General features: G+C 28.8%; 1 protein-coding gene and 2 long non-coding RNA genes across 4 annotated transcripts; 2 read left to right on the forward strand and 1 right to left on the reverse strand.

The window, feature by feature from the left end:
* Nucleotides 1-1,361: 1,361 nt before the first annotated feature.
* LOC109120853 (uncharacterized) lies at nucleotides 1,362-3,846 on the reverse strand. 2 transcript variants are annotated; one of them, XR_011210963.1, is made up of 2 exons: nucleotides 2,892-3,846; nucleotides 1,362-1,864 (listed from the first exon to the last, which is right to left on the reverse strand). It is a non-coding gene; the product is annotated as an uncharacterized lncRNA (long non-coding RNA). The 2 variants fall into 2 exon arrangements; XR_002028322.3 differs by having other exon boundaries at nucleotides 1,362-1,885.
* Nucleotides 3,847-8,676: 4,830 nt separating this feature from the next.
* LOC101252609 (protein TIFY 5A-like) lies at nucleotides 8,677-9,501 on the forward strand. Its single transcript, XM_004244871.5, has 3 exons — nucleotides 8,677-8,882; nucleotides 8,980-9,070; nucleotides 9,161-9,501. The coding sequence occupies exons 1-3, from the start codon at nucleotides 8,830-8,832 to the stop codon at nucleotides 9,326-9,328; spliced, it is 312 nt and encodes a 103-aa protein (XP_004244919.1). The 5' UTR covers nucleotides 8,677-8,829; the 3' UTR covers nucleotides 9,329-9,501.
* Nucleotides 9,502-15,985: 6,484 nt separating this feature from the next.
* LOC109120928 (uncharacterized) lies at nucleotides 15,986-17,090 on the forward strand. Its single transcript, XR_003247873.2, has 2 exons — nucleotides 15,986-16,309; nucleotides 16,787-17,090. It is a non-coding gene; the product is annotated as an uncharacterized lncRNA (long non-coding RNA).
* The last annotated feature ends 1,450 nt before the right edge of the window (nucleotides 17,091-18,540 follow it).

Here is an 18,540-nt window from a genome sequence, read left to right on the forward strand (position 1 = left end):
TTTCTTTTTCTTTTTATCATACAAAAAATCAATCTAACAAAATATACTTTCAAAAAAAAATGTTATGTGTACACTACATCTACCTCTAAAAAACTATAGAATCAAAATGTGTGTAGTTAGATTAAACAAATTATTAACAAAATTTAACTCGCATACGCATAAAATGCATTAACTTTATAAGCATTATTATAATAAACACCAAGTAAAGCAGCAACATGAACCTAAAATTGCTATCTTTTAACAGGCTCTCGGGGAGAAAGTAAATCAATACAAAAGCTAATTATATTAACTCTCTCAAACAAAAGGATAGAATGGTCCTAAACAAGGTTAAAGCAGAGTTAATAATTTATCACAAAATGGTTGGTAGTTTCTAGAAACAAAAACAGAAGCAAAAAGTCAACTTTAAATGGCAACTTGAGGGGGATGGAAATACCATGTTCTTTCACAGCAAGTTAGAGGAATAAGGAAGATATTACATATCCATAGAGTCAATGTGAATGATAAGTGGATTGAAGGAGATGATAACATATGACAAGCTACAGGGTATTACTGTCAAGATTTTTTCAACAAAGGAAACAACAATATTGCTGGCCCTGATGGTTTCAACACCTTGTTCTAGTACATTATTGGCGTTGATATGGTTTAATTAGTGAAGGTTGTGTTCAATGGAAAGCAGATGCCTATGTTTTTAACCAGTAATTGCCTAGTTCTAATACCTAAAGTTGACTCACCTCAATTTTTTCCTGAGTTCAGACCTATCAGCCTCAATAATGTTTCCCAGAAAATTGTTCCTAAAGTGATGAATGATAGACTTTCCAAACTTTTGCCGGCTATTATATCTCTAAACAAAAGTGACTCAAATTACTTTATATATGGACACTTTCATCTAGTTATTGTTGATATTACCATCACAATGTTACTGTCGGATCAATATCTGAAAACTCAAAAGATCATCAATAAAAGCTTCTTTGTATTAAGAACAATAAATAATATAATATTATTTTGTAAATTCATTTCCGTAAAGACTCGTGATCTAGGAAAGGACTTTGATACAGACTTTATCAGATTTTTTCAATGTATATGGCATCCAATGTTATAGTGGTCGAGTTTGGATATAACCATAGTGAGATATACAAGTCTGAAGATAGCTGACTGACTGGGAGGTGGGTAGATTTTGAGCTAAAGCAAATGTTGAAGAATTTAAACAAATTATTACATACCATAAAATATATGCTGGAAACAGGATACAGATGGAACGTTTTCAATTAGTAAAGTCAACAAGCAGGACTATGAAATGCGACCTTGGAGAAAGTTAATCAGTTGAAAACAAATTTAGAGAAGTAAGACATGCAGAAGCGAGGTTCAAGATGTATCTATTTTTATATGATATAACCTCTTAGATGGTATCTTCTTTTAGTCTACTAAACTATCACAAAATGAGGGCATGTTCCTGAATATACAGAGAATTGAGATTCAATGAGCCCAGATGTAAAAAGGTTGTTTAACCCTTCTACTTCTTAGCAATCAAAACAGAATGAAATTTAACATAAGTGAATGAAGTTAGATTAGAGCCAACAAAAAGGAAATTAAAAATGGTATGCTACGTAATCATTTGACGACAAGATGATATGTATGAGTGAATGATTATTTAAATTCCAATAGCAAATATCACTTCATCTTGTAATGCCATCAGTTGATATTTCTTGTTTCCCTCTTTTTTGGTTAGGGAAGGGCCTTTATCTACCAGGTGGACTTTACAAGTCTACTCATGTGTGGCCATGGTGATTTTGTTGATAGTAAATCGTTCTGTCTTAAAAAAAGGTTGTTGGCTGGATCCTCCGACCCGTATGGCCCTTTATCTTACCTTAAATGCAGAAACATAAGCCTACATCATTAACAGAGGAAGAATGACATCAAGTAGAAGGATATAACTAATTCTAGTAGATGTGGTTGGAGATTCTTAACTTCACGCTACAAATGAAAATAATTATAAAACGTCAACGAAATAATAGGAAGAAACTTTATGCTAAACCCACATAGAAAAGGCGAGACAACGAAAAAATATTGAAGCTTTAAATCATCAACAACAAAAAATTATCGAAATAAAAGACAAATTTGGAGACATCGAGATGAGATGTTTATTGACGGAAGATAAATATCTAACAACTTGATTTCAAATTCAGATACCTAGTTATCGTTATTGATGCTAATGCAAAACACAAGTAACAAAGAATTAATGTTAATGCAAAACATAAATAACTAAAATCTCATAGAAAATTTTGTAGATTCGAATCAAAGCCATAGCCAAAAGTGACAATTCAGAAACTCAAGAAAATCAACATTTTGAGATTTATTCTCAGCCATTCTAATCTCGCCCAATCAGAATAAAAAAAAGATCGAAGAATAAAAGAAAATTTGAACCCGTAATTATTAGTATCTACTAAGCAAATAAAAAGATCGAAGCAAAGTTATTGAAAACCAATCAGCCAATAACTTCAGAAAATTTTGTACATTCAGAGCGAAGCTATAGTCAGAAGTGACAGTTGGAGAAATTCCAAAAACTCAAAATTATTTTATCAAATTACTGCATGCAAGAAAACAAAACAAAAATCTATGAATAACTGAGGAACAATATCCTCACAATCCAAAAAGAACAAGGCAAACAAATTCACACGGAAATTGAAAGTACAACGATTTAAATTACTGGGGCTTTCAAAGCAATAGGAATATCGAACATCAATAACAAATCCAAGTGAAAAAAGAAGAAAATATTGACACACCCAGATCAAATTTGGTCAAAGGAAGATAAAATGGAGAAACATTTCCAAAATTCAATTTTTGGGGGCATAAAGATGACACAAAAAATTGAAGAAAACATGAAGGATCCTTACCTGGATAGAATGGTAGAGAAAGGAGAAGACCTTTGATGTGCACTGAGATAAACGATGAAGACAACTAAAGAGGAACGTCTAAAATTGAAAACACAGCAATAAGACACGTAGTAACAATTTAGAATTGAAAAGACTAAAATGCCCCTAGACTTGTGTAACAGGCATGTTGAAACAAGTCTCTTCTATTATAGTAGAAAAGAAAAAATAATGTTATTATTATATTATTTTATTTTATGATAACTTGATCTGATTTTGAAGATGGATTAACTTCTTTGTAATCTGTTGGAAGAGATATTCTTTTTTCTATTAACGTAGTAGATTCTTTGTGTGACTCAGTTTCTACTAAGTCTATCATGAAATAACTATTTCTTTTAATAATGTTAATTCTTTTTTTATCTCTTGTAGTCTTATAATTAATGAATTATTAACTTTTTCTTTTTGTTTGTTTTTTTAGTTCGCTTAATTTATTATTTAAATTCAATTTCTTGTTCCTTAATATAATCTAAATTACCCTCTATTTTGTTGAAAAACTGTTTTTGTCTATTTAGAGTTTCTTCTTGTTCACCTAGTAATTCTGTAATTGTATTATTATGTTCTCTAGTATTTTCGCTAAAATTTATTATTAATTCTATTAGGGTATTATATTGAGAGTCTTTTGTAGTGTGTAAATTGTGTCCTCCGTTTTCAAAATTACACTTTATTACACTATCATCTTTTAGACTTTTAAATTTCTTTTCTACATTTATATGTAAATCTAAATATTCTAGGTTTTTTTGAGAAGCTATTTTTACTATAGTTTATCCTAGTTGTTATTTTACATTGTTCCCTGTAGTCTTTTATTCTTTTAGTAAAAATGTAGACTTTATTTCTAATTCCTCGAATTCCCACTTTAAAGCTCTTATACATTTTAATTAACATATCTTTGTAAATAAAAATTTTCTGGTATATTGATCTTCGTATATATTTAAGTATTCTAATATAGCTTTTTCTATTTTTTGTAATCTTTGTTTTTCTTTTATTTGTCTATATAAATACCAATAATTTATTCTTATTCTTTTAGTAAAATGATGTTTTCTCATAGAACTTGTTGCCTCTAATCTGGATATTTCTTGATCTAAGGTGTCTTAATAACTTGTATTTTGATTTTTTAATTGAAAATGATAGGTTGTTTAGTTTCTGGCTATTAACTAATTTTATTTCCTCTAAATATTTTATATACTCGAAATATAAACTTAAGAATTCTTGTTTAACCTTATGATATTCTTTAGTATTTTTATGGGGTCTTCTCATATATATTTATCCTATAGAACTATTGTAAAAGGAACTATTTTTTAAATATTTTATCCGTGCTATAATTTCTCTAATTTCTTTATTTACGTGATCTATCTCTAAACTAACTTTACTTATTTCTTGTCTTACTGCTATCTGAAGTATTTTTAACGAAAATTTATATAAATATGTTAAAGATAATCGTAACTCTAAAGTAGACAGATGATTTTCTAGTAATTTTTTATGATTTTAATAATTTTAAATATTTTCTTTCAGAAATTAGATTTTTATTTAGGGCAATTATTGTTTTAAAATATATATGTCTTTTCATATACAAATATAGGTCTTTTTGGACAACCTTGCTCTGATACCAATATATAGTGGTTCGTTATTTCAATATAACAGGGGATTATTTCAATATTTAATTAAAAAATTTGTTGTGAAGTCCTAGTCAGTACTCTTCACTCCCTTGTTCTTTATGTAATTATCAATATAAGTTTCTAGTATTCTTCCTTTTTTTTTTTATTTATGGACTATGTCCATTAATGAATCTATTATTACTGTTCATTTCTTCCTCTAAAATTTTGTTCCTAATTGCAGTCTTCTTTAACCACACCCCGGATATGGTCATTCATAGTTCTATTTTAAGAACATTCAACATGATCTATCAGATTCCTAGAAATTTACAGGTTAATCCATCGATGCTTTTTAAGCGCTAAGAGACTAATCATATATTGAGTAACATAAATTCGTGTTAAAGAAAGCTATTAAACAGTTTTTTACATATCAAAATAAACAAACATAATTTACATATATGAGAAGTTACTAGATCTTAAATATGAAAACTTACATAATTAACGGAGTGAAGTTTCCCTTTAGGTCCTCCTATATGACGTTATCCGAAATTTGAATTTCCTTTTAGTTTATTTATTTTCAAATTAGTCTTATTCTTTTATGAAAAGTTACAATTTTTATGAAAAATTGGACTTTAATGAAAAGTGACGACTTTAATTGAGAGTTGTGAGTTTAATGAAAATTGCGAGTTTTATAAAAGGTTGTGACCTTTCAAAGGGTTGCAACTTTTATAAATAGTTTTAACCTTTCTGATAAGACACAATAATTTTTTTTCACATTATCATTTATTATTTATAAATAGAGGGATTTCCTCTCATTTTAAAACAAAGAAAATTTTAAACCCTCTCTTCTTCTTCTTCACAATTAAATATTTGTATATTTTCCTCCTGTTGAGTGGTTCAATGACAACATTGTTTATGTTACAGATCTTGGTATATATTTTAATAATTATTAATTTAGACATATGTTAATAATGATAAAGTATATAAATGAACGATAGATTTTAAGTATGATTTTATAAATTCTGTGATAGTAAATTTTCACGTGAAGCACGAATAATTTATATATATATATATATATATATATATATATACACACACACCATCATAGAATTTATAAAATCATACTTAAAATCTATCATTCATTTATGGGAAAAAGGTCTGATATACCCCTCAACTTTGTCATTTAGAGCTGATATACCCCTTGTTATAAAAGTGGATCATATACGCCCTTACCGTTATACAAACGGCTCACATATACCCCTGCCGTTACAAAATGGCTCACATATACCCTTCATTTAACGGAAGTTGAAAAAATAGTTTCAAATTTATATTTATTACTTGTAATTTTTTTAAAAAAAAATATTTAGGGGTATTTATGATTCTTCTATCAAAGTTCAAGGTATATTTGATTTTTTTCATACATAAATTATTTTTTGACTTCTTTTATTATAATTATTTGAGTTTCTTATTCTTATTTTGTTTTTTTTCTTTTATTCCTTAGTTTAAAGAAAAAAATTTAAAATATTTTTTGTGTGTATTGTAATTTAATTTCGTATTCAAAGAAAAATTTTTGTCATCTACAATAAGTTTTACAAGAATATTAGTGAAACATAAATAAATTTCATTATCAAAAAAATAATTATAAATTAGTCATTGAAACAAAAAAAAGTCAAAAAAAATTGTTTGACGAGGATTAAATTTACTCATATGGATTATATTTTTTAGAAAAAAATAATAAAAATTTAGATTAAAATTATTATTTTTTTCATTTCCGTTAGAGGAAAAAGGGTATATGTGAGCAATTTGTTTACAAGTAGGGGTATATATGAGTCACTTTCATAACCAGAGGTATATCAGCTCTAAATGACAAAATTGAGGGGTCTATCAGACCCTTTTCCCTTCATTTATATACTTTATCATTAATAACATATGTCTAAATTACTGATTATTAAAGTATATACCAAGATCTGTAACATAAACAATGTTGTCATTGAACTACTCAACAGGAGGAAAATATACAAATATTTAATTGTGAAGAAGAAGAAGAGAGGGTTTAAAATTTTCTTTGTTTTAAAATGAGATTAAATCCCTCTATTTATAAATAATAAATGATAATGTGAAAAAAAATTATTGTGTCTTATCAGAAAGGTTACAACTATTTATAAAAGTTGCAACCCTTTGAAAAGGTCACAACCTTTTATAAAACTCGCAATTTTCATTAAACTCACAACTCTCAATTAAAGTCGTCACTTTTCATTAAAGTCCAATTTTTCATAAAAATTGTAAATTTTCATAAAAGAATAAGACTAATTTGAAAATAAATAAATTAAAATGAAATTCAAATTTCGAATAACGCCATATAGGAGGACCTAAAGGAAAACTTCACTCCGTTAATTATGTAAGTTTTCATATTTAAGATCTAGTAACTTCTCATATATGTAAATTATGTTTGTTTATTTTGATATGTAAAAACAGTTTAATAGTTTTCTTTAAAACGAATTTATGTTACTTAATATATGATTATTCTCTTAGCCCTTAAAAAGCATCGATGGATTAACCTGTAAATTTCTAGGAATCTGATAGGTCATGTTGAATGTTCTTAAAACCCTCTCTTCTTCTTCTTCACAATTAAATATTTGTATATTTTCCTCCTGTTGAGTGGTTCAATGACAACATTGTTTATGTTACAGATCTTGGTATATATTTTAATAATCATTAATTTAGACGTATGTTATTAATGATAAAGTATATAAATGAATGATAGATTTTAAGTATGATTTCATAAATTCTGTGATAGTAACTTCTGTGATATATATATATATATATATATATATATATAATTTCTCATTTTATGTTTGATCGAATTATGTTTAGCCACAATTTCTATTAATTTATTTTAGATCTTAAATTTTTTTTATTATCATTTCTTTCTTAAATCAACCCAAAATGAAATAAATAGTACGCTGAATTCTAAAATTTATGAGAAAAGACATAAAAAGCATCACTGAAGTTGTTTTGAATTTTTAAAAAGACACCTTAACTTTGCGGAAATTTTATTACCCCTTAAACAATTTTAAAGTGTTGCAAATACCCCATTTTTTAATCATCCTCACTTGCAAGAAAAGAAGCTCAATCACGCACCAATTATAATCTGCCACATATTAATTTTTATTTTTATTTTTGTTATTTTATCAACTTCATTTTCTTTTTCTTTTTCTCTTTCTTTATTCTCTTTCTTCTGCTTCTTCTTCTCATTCATTACCCTCCTCTGTTTCTCTTTCTTCATTCTCTTTGTTTTTCTTCTTCTTCATAACCAAATTCTCCACGTACTGTCATTTTTGTCAATTCACTTTTGATTAGTTAACGGAGATCTAAACTTGATATTACTAGTTTGAAATTTTTTTGAGATGTGTCAATATAATGAGTTATTTTCTGTTAAAGCATCTATTATAAATAATTTTTTATGATTCTATTTATCAATAATAATTTTTTTCAAACTCTAATTCATATTATTAAAGCATCATTGTGGAAGATGATGAGATAAATTTGTGTTAATGATATTTGATCCGCCATTAATTAAGTTTAACATATTTGAGGCAATTGTTACCCAATTTGAGGAAGATGATGAGGTAAATAATTAATAAAAAAATTTATTGAAACGACTTTTCAATTGATTTTTGACAGCAAAAGTGGACCTTCACGCATCATGTGCGTGTTCACAAGCATGACGAGAAAATAAATCAAAATAATTCTTTTACAAAGATATTAAATACTTTTGTGAAATAATAAAATATCCATAAAGTTAAAATATATTTTTAAAATTCAAAACAACTTTAATAGTGCTTTTACGTCTTTTCTCAAATTTTATTAAATCTTGCATGTTGCATCAGTTCGTTTATATAACCAAAAAAGATGATCATAATAATCTGATGATAAAGTTATATTCAATGAGTATAAGTTATTCGAATAAAGTTAACAAAATATAAAATAATAAGGCCGACTGAAACACGTGGGGCATGGTCCATGCGTCACTGTTTTTTTTACGAAATTAAAAAAAAAAAGGCTGAAGAAAGTTGGCATATGTCGATTTTTGTCATCTTTACAAGTGTGCGTTTCGTGTTCTATTTTATCAACTAATATAATTTAAAAAACGTGGATTTTACTTTCAACCTGCAGGCCACTTCCCAAAAAACTGTTATATATATTCTTTTTTAAAAAAACTCCCATTTCATCTTTCATTAATTCTCTTATATTGTTGTTATATATACAAAAGATATATTGAAAAAAACTCAATTAAATTTCAATTGAAGAAAATGAGAAGAAAGTGTAATTTGGAACTCACTCTTTCTCCTAGCAACTTGTTGATGTAAGTCTACTTATCACAAATCCATATTGATTAGTGATTACTCCGTGGAATTAGGTATTGATCATAATATATTTGTTTTTTAATTATTTGCTATTAGGGAGGATAAAAGATTAGAGAATGAGCAATCACAACAGCTAACTATATTTTACAATGGAAAATTTGTTGCTTCTCATGTTACTCAGCTTCAGGTATATGTATTTCCAGTTCTTTATTTTCTGATAACAGTTAATAAATGAATTATTTTTGTTAATATATAATGATTGTATTTCTAAATGCAGGCTAAAGCTATAATTTATCTTGCGAGTAGAGAAATGGAGGAGAAAACAAATAAGCTGTCTGAGCCTTCATCACCATTATTACAACCTCAAACTGTGAAGAAATCTTTACAGAGATTTCTACAAAAAAGAAAAAATAGAATTCAAATAACTTCTCCATATCATCACTAGTTCCATATGTTTTGTATTCATTGATCTCTAGTTATTATTATTTTTATGTGAGGCCTAAAAAAAGATTAATTCCTTTACATAGGTGGATCATAATCATTAATTAAGCTCAACACTTGTGTATCACTATTTACAGATTTTGGAATGCAATATTAAAATTTCATGTTTTTGTTTCATGCTACGAGTCACACTTGCTCTATGTGCCTATGCAAAGAACCTTTCAAGAAAGGTAGAGTAGCTCAAAAATTACTTGAATCTCTCTAGCTTGTATTTTGTTTCACATAAAAAAGTAAGTCAAATGATGGCTAGAGATAGATTCCACGCTCACAGAGGGTGGCTCATACTGAGAATTGCATCATAAGAAGATATACAAATGTAGTATATAAGGATCAAAACATGGGCACTCAATAGGCACCGTAGGTAGATTGATGTCATGGACTTAGAGTCTTACTAAGATTCCGTGCGGCATTTGATAACTTATTTGGCGGGACATAGACACTGAGCTCAGAAAGATCAATGGCCAAACCACACAATAATAGCAAGAGCTCAGTCACAACTACACACAAATACAAGACAATTATCCAAAGGCCAAACCACACAATAATACGATGAAAATGACTATTAACTAAGGAAAGTAAGGAACTAGAGAGAAATATCGAGCCGCCAAAAATAATGCCTTTGACTTAACAGTAAAGTGCCAATAACTCGGATATATGTCGACGGGCCGCCTAAAATGATACCTTAAACTTATCAAAAGGTAATAATAATCTGGATATATATATCCACAGATGCATTTGACTTATCAACAAGTACAAGGAGTAGAATGTAACCTTAATTCTTTAACAGTCGTGGTTGTGAAATTTTTTTGTCTTGTGGATCTTTGGTAAGAGTCATGTTTCGAGGAGGTTTGTATGAGAAATTCTATGGATTTGTGTTGGGTTTGAGAATCAAGAAGTGTATAAGAGGAATCACTCAATTCTAAACCAGTTAGAACCCTAAATCGAGAAGAAAAATTCATTGATTTTCATGGCAGGGGGGCTGGGGCAGCGCACCACCCATAGCGCCACGACTTTTACTTTGTGGTTTGGCGCCTAACACCCACGCCAGCAGTACGCTAGGGTCGCTTGATCTTTTTTCTTTTTGTACTTCATTTCGAACGTGATCCTTTGAATCATGACTATGTTCTCTTTTCTGTATTAGCTCCTAAAAGCTCCATTAATATTTGAGAGATCCTACATGTCCTAATTATGTGTCTTAACTTACATTCCAAATTGAATTAAGTTTAAGAGGTATTTTTGAGAATTATTTTTTTAATGGACAATGATTTTGAACGAAGTTTTGAGAAAGTAAATATAAGAATGAGAAGAAACGTATTCATAATTGAGAAAGGGTATAAGCAAACAAAGCATTTCCAAATGTAACACTTTTACATTTAAAAAGGGAAATGTTGATTCCTAAATGAGTTTATGAATTCAAAGATATCTCAAAGTATAACCTCTCTTAAAAGGATCTTTTGTTTAATCATCTCAAATTGAGAAAGAGATATGTCTTATACATTTGAGCGCATGATTTTAAATATTATTAGGAGTGGTATTGAACATCGATATGGGTGAATTCATAAAATTCACACTTCTCATAAATAATGTAAGCCAACATGGATAAAGGGTCGTACTTTTTAGATAATTTCTTACTGATTTTAAGCATAGCCCAGTGGCTCCAATTAGTTGAGATACACTATAATAAAAAGAGACTGGTAGAGGTACATAAAAAAAGAGATGAAGGTCCTCCATTTGAATAATTGACATGTTCCACGTTACTTGGGAGTGTTGTTGTTCGAGGTCTTTTGATTTTTTTCTTTCACGTTTGATGTTATTCTTTACAACTTTCTGGAATTTAAAAAATTCGTTACTTCTGACTAACTATTTCCATGGAGATTTTCTTAGATTTCTTTCTTTTACTTAAAATCTCTCTATGACTCATAATATTTTGGCGTAATACATAAACACGACCCTTAACTTGACGTTAGTTGACAACTATGACCCTTAACTTTAGATGTGCACAAGTTGACACTTAAACTTGTACTACAAAAAAAAAAAACTCAAATTGCCAACAGATTTTACCAACAACATAAGTTGGTTAGTATTCTACTTACAAATTACCAACATATTTCTAACTGAATTATACTTTAGAACTTAACAACGAAATTCAAACTGAGTTATTAACCAAAATCCTACTAACTAAGTATTTTAGTTGGTAAATACGACGGAAAAAATGACGTCAAATTTAGCAACATTCTATCAATATATTACCAATGGAAATATTACTAACGCATGCCTTTTTTTGTAATATTACCAACGAAGTGTATACCGGTTGGTAAATATGACAAAAAATTATTTATATGATTTATTAAGATATTACCAATAAATTACTAACCATTCATTTACCAACGACAAGATTTTATTGCAAAATTACCACCAAATATAAATGTGTTGGTAAATCAGTAACGAAATATAATTTGTTGGTAAACTTGCCAACCAATATCCAATTAGTTGAAAATTTTGCCGACGAATAAATATTTTAGTAAGTAAATTACTAACTTCATTTAAATAGTTGGTAATATTTCAACTAATCATAAATCCATTGGTAAAATTTACCAACATATTAATTATTAGTTAGTAATATTACATAGGAAAAATGCTCAAGTACCCCTAACCTATGCCCAAAATTCTAGACTAAGGTCCTATTACTCCATTGAACTTATTTTATAAATATTTTCTACCATTTTTCGACCTACGCGAAACTAGCTTGTGGGCCCAACGCATATTGACATTTTTTTCAAGCTAGTGCCATGTAGGGCGAAAAAGGGTAGAAAATTATTTATAAAATAAGTTCAGGGGGGTAATAGGACCATAATATAGTATAAGTGTGTCTCTAGGACTTCGAGATTAGGTTGGGGGGGGGGGGGTACTACCATTTTCCCTATTACGTATGAATTTTTAGTTGATTAGTAACTATTGCCAACTATGATAGAATTTATTGGTAAATTATTAATTACTAACTCATTATTGAATAGTTGGTAAATTTACCAATTGAAGTTAATTTTTTTGGTAAATCAGTCCTAGTGTTGAGGCTTTCATATTCAGTTTGTATCGTTAGACGCTTTAGCTTTTAATTTTAGCCAAAACTTGACTTTGATCAATTTTTTTGATAAACGTGCTCATATTAGAACTCTGTATGTGTCATTAGTCTCGAAAGACCATTTTTGATCTAAAAGGAAAGTTGGTTCATGTTTTGAGGCTTTCATTTTTTGTTTATGTTGTTAGGTGTTTTAAATCTTATGCTTTTGTCAAAATTTGACTTTGGTCAATATTTTTGTGAACGTATTCAGATGAAAATTTTGTCGTCATAAGGAACTTCAAATATTTTTTTTATCTAATAGGATAGTGGATTCAGATTTTGAGATTTTCATTTTTTAGTGTATGCCGTTAGGTGTTTTAATTTATATATTTTGACCAAAATTTAATTTCGGCAATATATTTGATAAACTTGCTCAGATAAGAATTTTGTCAGTGCTGTTAGACACTGAAGGTCATTTTAATGTAATACGATAGAGGGTTTGGATTTTGTGGCTCCCATTTTTAGTTTGTTTCGTAAGGCATTTTAACTTTTAACTTTTGGCCAAAATTTCGCTTTAGTCAATATTTCTTGTAATCGTGCTTGAATTAAAATTTTGTCATCGCGGTTAGCCATATAAGTTCAGTTTGAGTCTACTCGGATGGTTTCTTCGAGTTTCCACACTTTTATTTTCAGTTTGTGTTGTTAAGCATTTTAACTTTTTAACTTATGGCTAAACTTTAAATTAGGTCAATTTTTTTGAGAAGCTTGCTCAAATTTGAATTTCATTAGTGTGGTAGCTCTGGAAGATCATTTTTTGTCTTATAAGATAGTTGGTTTGCATTTTGAGGGTTTCATAATTAGTTTGTACTTTAGGCGTTTTAACTTTTAACTTTTAACTTTTGGTCAAAATTTGTCTTTGCTTAACCTTTTTTGGAAACGTGCTCTGATGAGAATTTCGTCAGCACGATTAACTTCTGAAGGTCATTTTTTTTATCAAATAGGATGGTTGGTTCAGGTTTTTAGCCTTTCAGTTTTGGTTTGTGATGTTACTTACGCTTTTTAACTTTTAACTGTTCGTCAAAAATTAGATTTGACCAATATTTTTTGTAATCGCACTCAAATTAAAATTTTTGATATGATGATATTTGTCATATTGAGATTAATTTAACTTGTCATCATAGGTTTTCATTGTTTCATTCGAACTTGATTTATAAAATTGATATTAATATTTTTGGATTTATATTCTTGTTCTTAGCTTTTTAAATGCAATAAATTAATAATATTTTACTATTGAATAATCATTTAGTTAATAATATTTTGAACACGTTGTCAATCAAGTACTAACCTTATATTGAACATGAATGATATATTACCAACAAACTAACAATCAATTAGTAAATTTATTAGAAAAATAAATAATAATACGAACATATTTACAATTTATTATCAAAAAGGGTTTCCTTCATCCTTAACCAAGAGGTCTCATATTTGATTCCTTGAGTACGGAGATGTTGTGCTTTACTCCCCAATGTTGAATTTATCTCTATGAATTCAGATTTAGTCGGGCTTCAATGTGGGTATCGGACACCAGATGAAAAATCTCAATATGTGTATCAAACACCAGATGGGAAACTCCAAAGAAAAGTATTTAAAATATATTGGTTAACTACCAACATAAATTTTCATAATGATGAAAAAAATTTACCTACTCCTTTTCAATTCGTTAGTAAAGGTACTAACGATATACTAATAAAAAATTGGTAACGAAAATTTCAGGACCATATTTCAAAATTTTCTAACAACATCACTCGGATTTAGTCAGGCTCCAATGTAGGTATCGTACACCAGATGAAAACCCTCAATATGGGTATCCGACACTAGATGGGAAACCCCAAAGAAAAGTATTTAAAATATATTGGTAAACTACCAACATAAATTGTCGTAATGATGAAAAAAATTTATCAACTCCTTTTCAATTCATTAGTAAAGGTACTAACAATATACTAACCCAAAATTGGTTGGTAAATTTACCAACTAAAATTTTAGGACCATATTTCAAAATTTTGTAACAATATCTTTGGTGTTACCAACTGATTTTTGGTTGGAAGTTTACCAACAAATTAAAATCGACTGGTAATATTTACCGACAAGCCTTTTAGCAACTGATTAATATAAGTTGACATTAGTTGGTAACTCAATTTTCCAACCCATTTGATCAATTTACCAACAATTTTTTTTGTCGGCAATTGGGGTTTCTTTTGTAGTAATTATATAAAATTGAACAAATTGACACATTCGTCCTACATGACACCCTACATGAAAAATTTGTGTTTTACGTGGCGTCCTACATGTATCATGCCATGTAGGACATGTGTGTCAACTTGTTCAATTTTATATAAGTTTAAGTGTTTACTTGTGCACATCGTCATAGTTGTCAACGGCGCCAAGCTAAGAGCCATATTTATGCATTATGCCTAATATTTTGTCCAATAAAACAAAATAAAAAAATATAACTCTTTATACTACAAGAAAACTGTAAATTAAATGGAATTTCCTGAGTATTAGTATGAAAATTCAAAGGAAACTTTTTTCTTGCGAATTTTCATATCAATTCTTAGGAAAATCCCCATGAGTTTTTTTGCCTTGAGATAAAATGTTCTTGACAATATAGTGTATGTATCAAAAATACGAATACTACAAAATGATCATATGTGAGCTTGACAAAATAGTTCAATTCCGTACGAAGCACATATAATTGACCCAATTAAAAAATAATAGACACAATACATATATTGGACCCTAAACTTGCTTTAAATTTTAACTTTGTCCTTCAACTTTCATAATGCACAAAACATGCACTTTAACTATCCAACTTTTAAATAAATAAACACATGAGTTCTACATGACACAATGCAAGTAAGACACCACGTATGACAAAAAATGACATGTAGGACATGTGTGTCTATTTTTTCAACTTTATACAAGTCTGAGTGTCTACTTGTGCACACCCAAAGTTGATGAGCATAAATGTGATTCGAAACCAATTAAAAGGGCATATTTATGTATTATGTCAAAATAATAACTTGAATTCGATTATCTAAAAAATTAAAAAGGCTAACTACGTATTGATAAGACAATTATACAAATAAGGGTTGTGGTGGAGTGATAAGTACGCCGTCATCCTTAATCAAAAGGTTTCTCATTTGATTTCCCTTGGGTACGAAATTGCCTTTGTTAGGGAACGTTTTACCTCCCAATATGAAACTCTTTGGTGCAAATTTAAATTTAATCGATCTCTAACATAAGTACGGAACATCAGGTGAAAAACTAAAAGAAAAAACGAATCCAATTATAAGTAATAAGGCCGAATTATAAGTAATAAGGCCGACTTATACAGTTGTGTGCATGGTCCATATAGGCCGAAAAAAATGGCGTTTGTATTCGTTGTCTATGTGTGTTTAGAGTGTGTACAATGTACATGTCCTTGTCAAAATTGTTCGTTTGGCGTTCTATTTTATCAACTAATTAAAAAACGTGGCTTTTAAATTACTTGTATATACTCATTCAAAGTCCCCTTTCATCTCCAATAAATATCAATTATCATTACTTCATCCAAAAACCTTCCGAGTAAATCTTGATTATCAATTACACAATATATACACAGCGATATCGATTTGACGTATAAAAATCTCAGTTCAATCCCAGATTTTGTGTGTAGGTGAAGTTAATTGAAAAAAAGTGAAGACTCTTTCGCTTTCCTCCTTTTCTCCTATTAAGGAGGATCAAGAATTCGAGAATAAGAAATTACAACAGCTAACAATATTTTACAATGGAAAATTTGTGGATACTCATGTTACTGAGCTTCAGGTATGTGTATTTAGCTTCCAGTTCTTTTCTCTTTAATTAATTGGTTGTTAATGGCTATTATTCACTTTTCGTTTTTTAATCCGTTTAAAAAAGGAACGAAAAGGCAATTTCATAACTTCTCTTTTTATATTTAATGAGATATTATTTTTGACTATAAGTTATATTTTATTTTTCTCTAAGTCAAACAGTAGCAACTTGTTCGTATTTTCATTGAAGGTGATCTAATTTATTAAAATATATATATATTTTTTTGTATAACACCATTTACTTTTTGGGCCCAAAGTAGAATTTTCCTATGCTTTTCTTCAATATGGTCCAAAAAGGTGGGCGACAGCCGACAAGAATATTTGCAAAATTTTGTAACATATATATTTTTGTCACAGAGATTGTGACCATAAAAATATGAAGTGTTTTTGTTTTCTTATAACAATTAATTAATGAGTTGTTTTGTGTATAATCTTATTTTCTAAAATGCAGGCTAAAACTATAATATATCTTGCAAGTAGAGAAATAGAGGAGAAAACATACAAGATGTCTGAGCCGTTATTACAACCTCAAACTGTGAAGAAATCTTTACAGGGATTTCTACAAAAAAGAAAAAAATAGATTTCAAACAACCTTCGCTATATCATCGTTAGATGCTACTAATTGAATTCGGCTTCATTTAGTTTCATATGTACATATGTTTTTTATTTTGGTGTTATATATATATATATATATATATATATGAGCGAAACAATAAATAATTTTTTCGTATAGGTATTTTAGTAATCAAACAAAACACTTGTGTATCAATTATTTTAAGATTTGATATATATATATATATATATATATATATATATATATATATATATATATATATATATATATATATATATATATATATATATATATATATATATATGAGCGAAACAATAAATAATTTTTTCGTATAGGTATTTTAGTAATCAAACAAAACACTTGTGTATCAATTATTTTAAGATTTGGAAATACAAAATTAAAATGTCATGTTTTTATTTGATGCTACGAATCAGACTTGCTCTATGTGCCTAAATGCAACCAGACCGCATATTTGATTTTAAAAGAAATTCGAAGAGTTACAAAAGTCCATGTATATCTTTATTAAACTTTACACCCATTTCAAACAACTAGTCGGGGCACCCTGAATATCATTTAAATGATAGGGTTGACTTCTCTCTATATCATCAGTTATTTTAGTAGAAATAACTAGTTATTGACAGTCTTCAAAGCATAAAGTGTCACAAGCTTATCCCACAAACTTTGGCATGTGATTCCTAACATTATCTTCAATACATTGTCTGATATAGCCACAAATCATAGTGCTCAATCATCATTATTCATAGACTCGAGTTTATTGGAAGCATAAACACGTAAATGCATTTTCTTAACAATACAAGATCTTCAAATATGATAATTGCTACCATTCAAATTAACCATCTTGCTTATATTTAATCCATTATTTGAATAGACAACCAACAACAACCTAATGCTCGTATACAACTTTGTTGAGAAAGACGAGCAAAACCAAATGTGCATGACCGGAAATAGTAGAACAAAATCCAATCTAAACGTTTTATTCTATTTGAACCACGATAAGACAAATAAAATCAAGCACAAACACTGTTTGGGGCGGCAAACAAATAAACCAAAAGAAATATAGCAATGCTAAATAAATTCAATATATGAGACACCAAGATTAGCCTACGAAAACATCTTCGCGGTGAAGTGTAAGAGCCACAAGGACAAAACTCACTATAATCTACAAGAGTTAGAAATGCACTCTATAAAATGCCCACAAAAAAGCTTCAAACAGTGAACAACACAACTATAAGATAACACAAAAAAACTAGAGAAAAGGAGTAAAATCACCAAACACAACTATTGTTACGAGCTGAAATATGGGTTATAAGACTCTAAATCCACCTCTCTCAATTCCCGATCAAAGATTAAGTTAAAAAGAACAAGTTTTCCAAAAATAAGCTTAATCGGACTAGAAACGAAGTGAAAATCATGATTTGAAATTGACTACTAGAGCTTGTGTAAAAATCTGCACTCTCTCACATTTTCTCTCTATATGGTTGTTGATATCTCTTGTGAAACTTCTGAAAATAAGAACTAAAGGAAGTCTTACACGTGCACCATAATATTGGGCTTATAGGCATAAATGGGCTAATCTAAACACCCAAAACCCAAGAGTTGTTTATAAATGC

This window comes from Solanum lycopersicum, chromosome 8 (genome assembly GCF_036512215.1).
Source record: "Solanum lycopersicum chromosome 8, SLM_r2.1".
NCBI lineage: Eukaryota > Viridiplantae > Streptophyta > Magnoliopsida > Solanales > Solanaceae > Solanum > Solanum lycopersicum.

Coding starts and splice junctions, on each gene's coding strand:
- LOC101252609 (XM_004244871.5), top strand. CDS start 8,830: ATGAGAAGAAAGTGTAATTTGGAACTCACTCTTTCTCCTAGCAACTTG. Junction 8,883..8,979: donor TCTCCTAGCAACTTGTTGAT/GTAAGTCTACTT, acceptor ATTTGCTATTAG/GGAGGATAAAAGATTAGAGA. Junction 9,071..9,160: donor CTCATGTTACTCAGCTTCAG/GTATATGTATTT, acceptor TTCTAAATGCAG/GCTAAAGCTATAATTTATCT.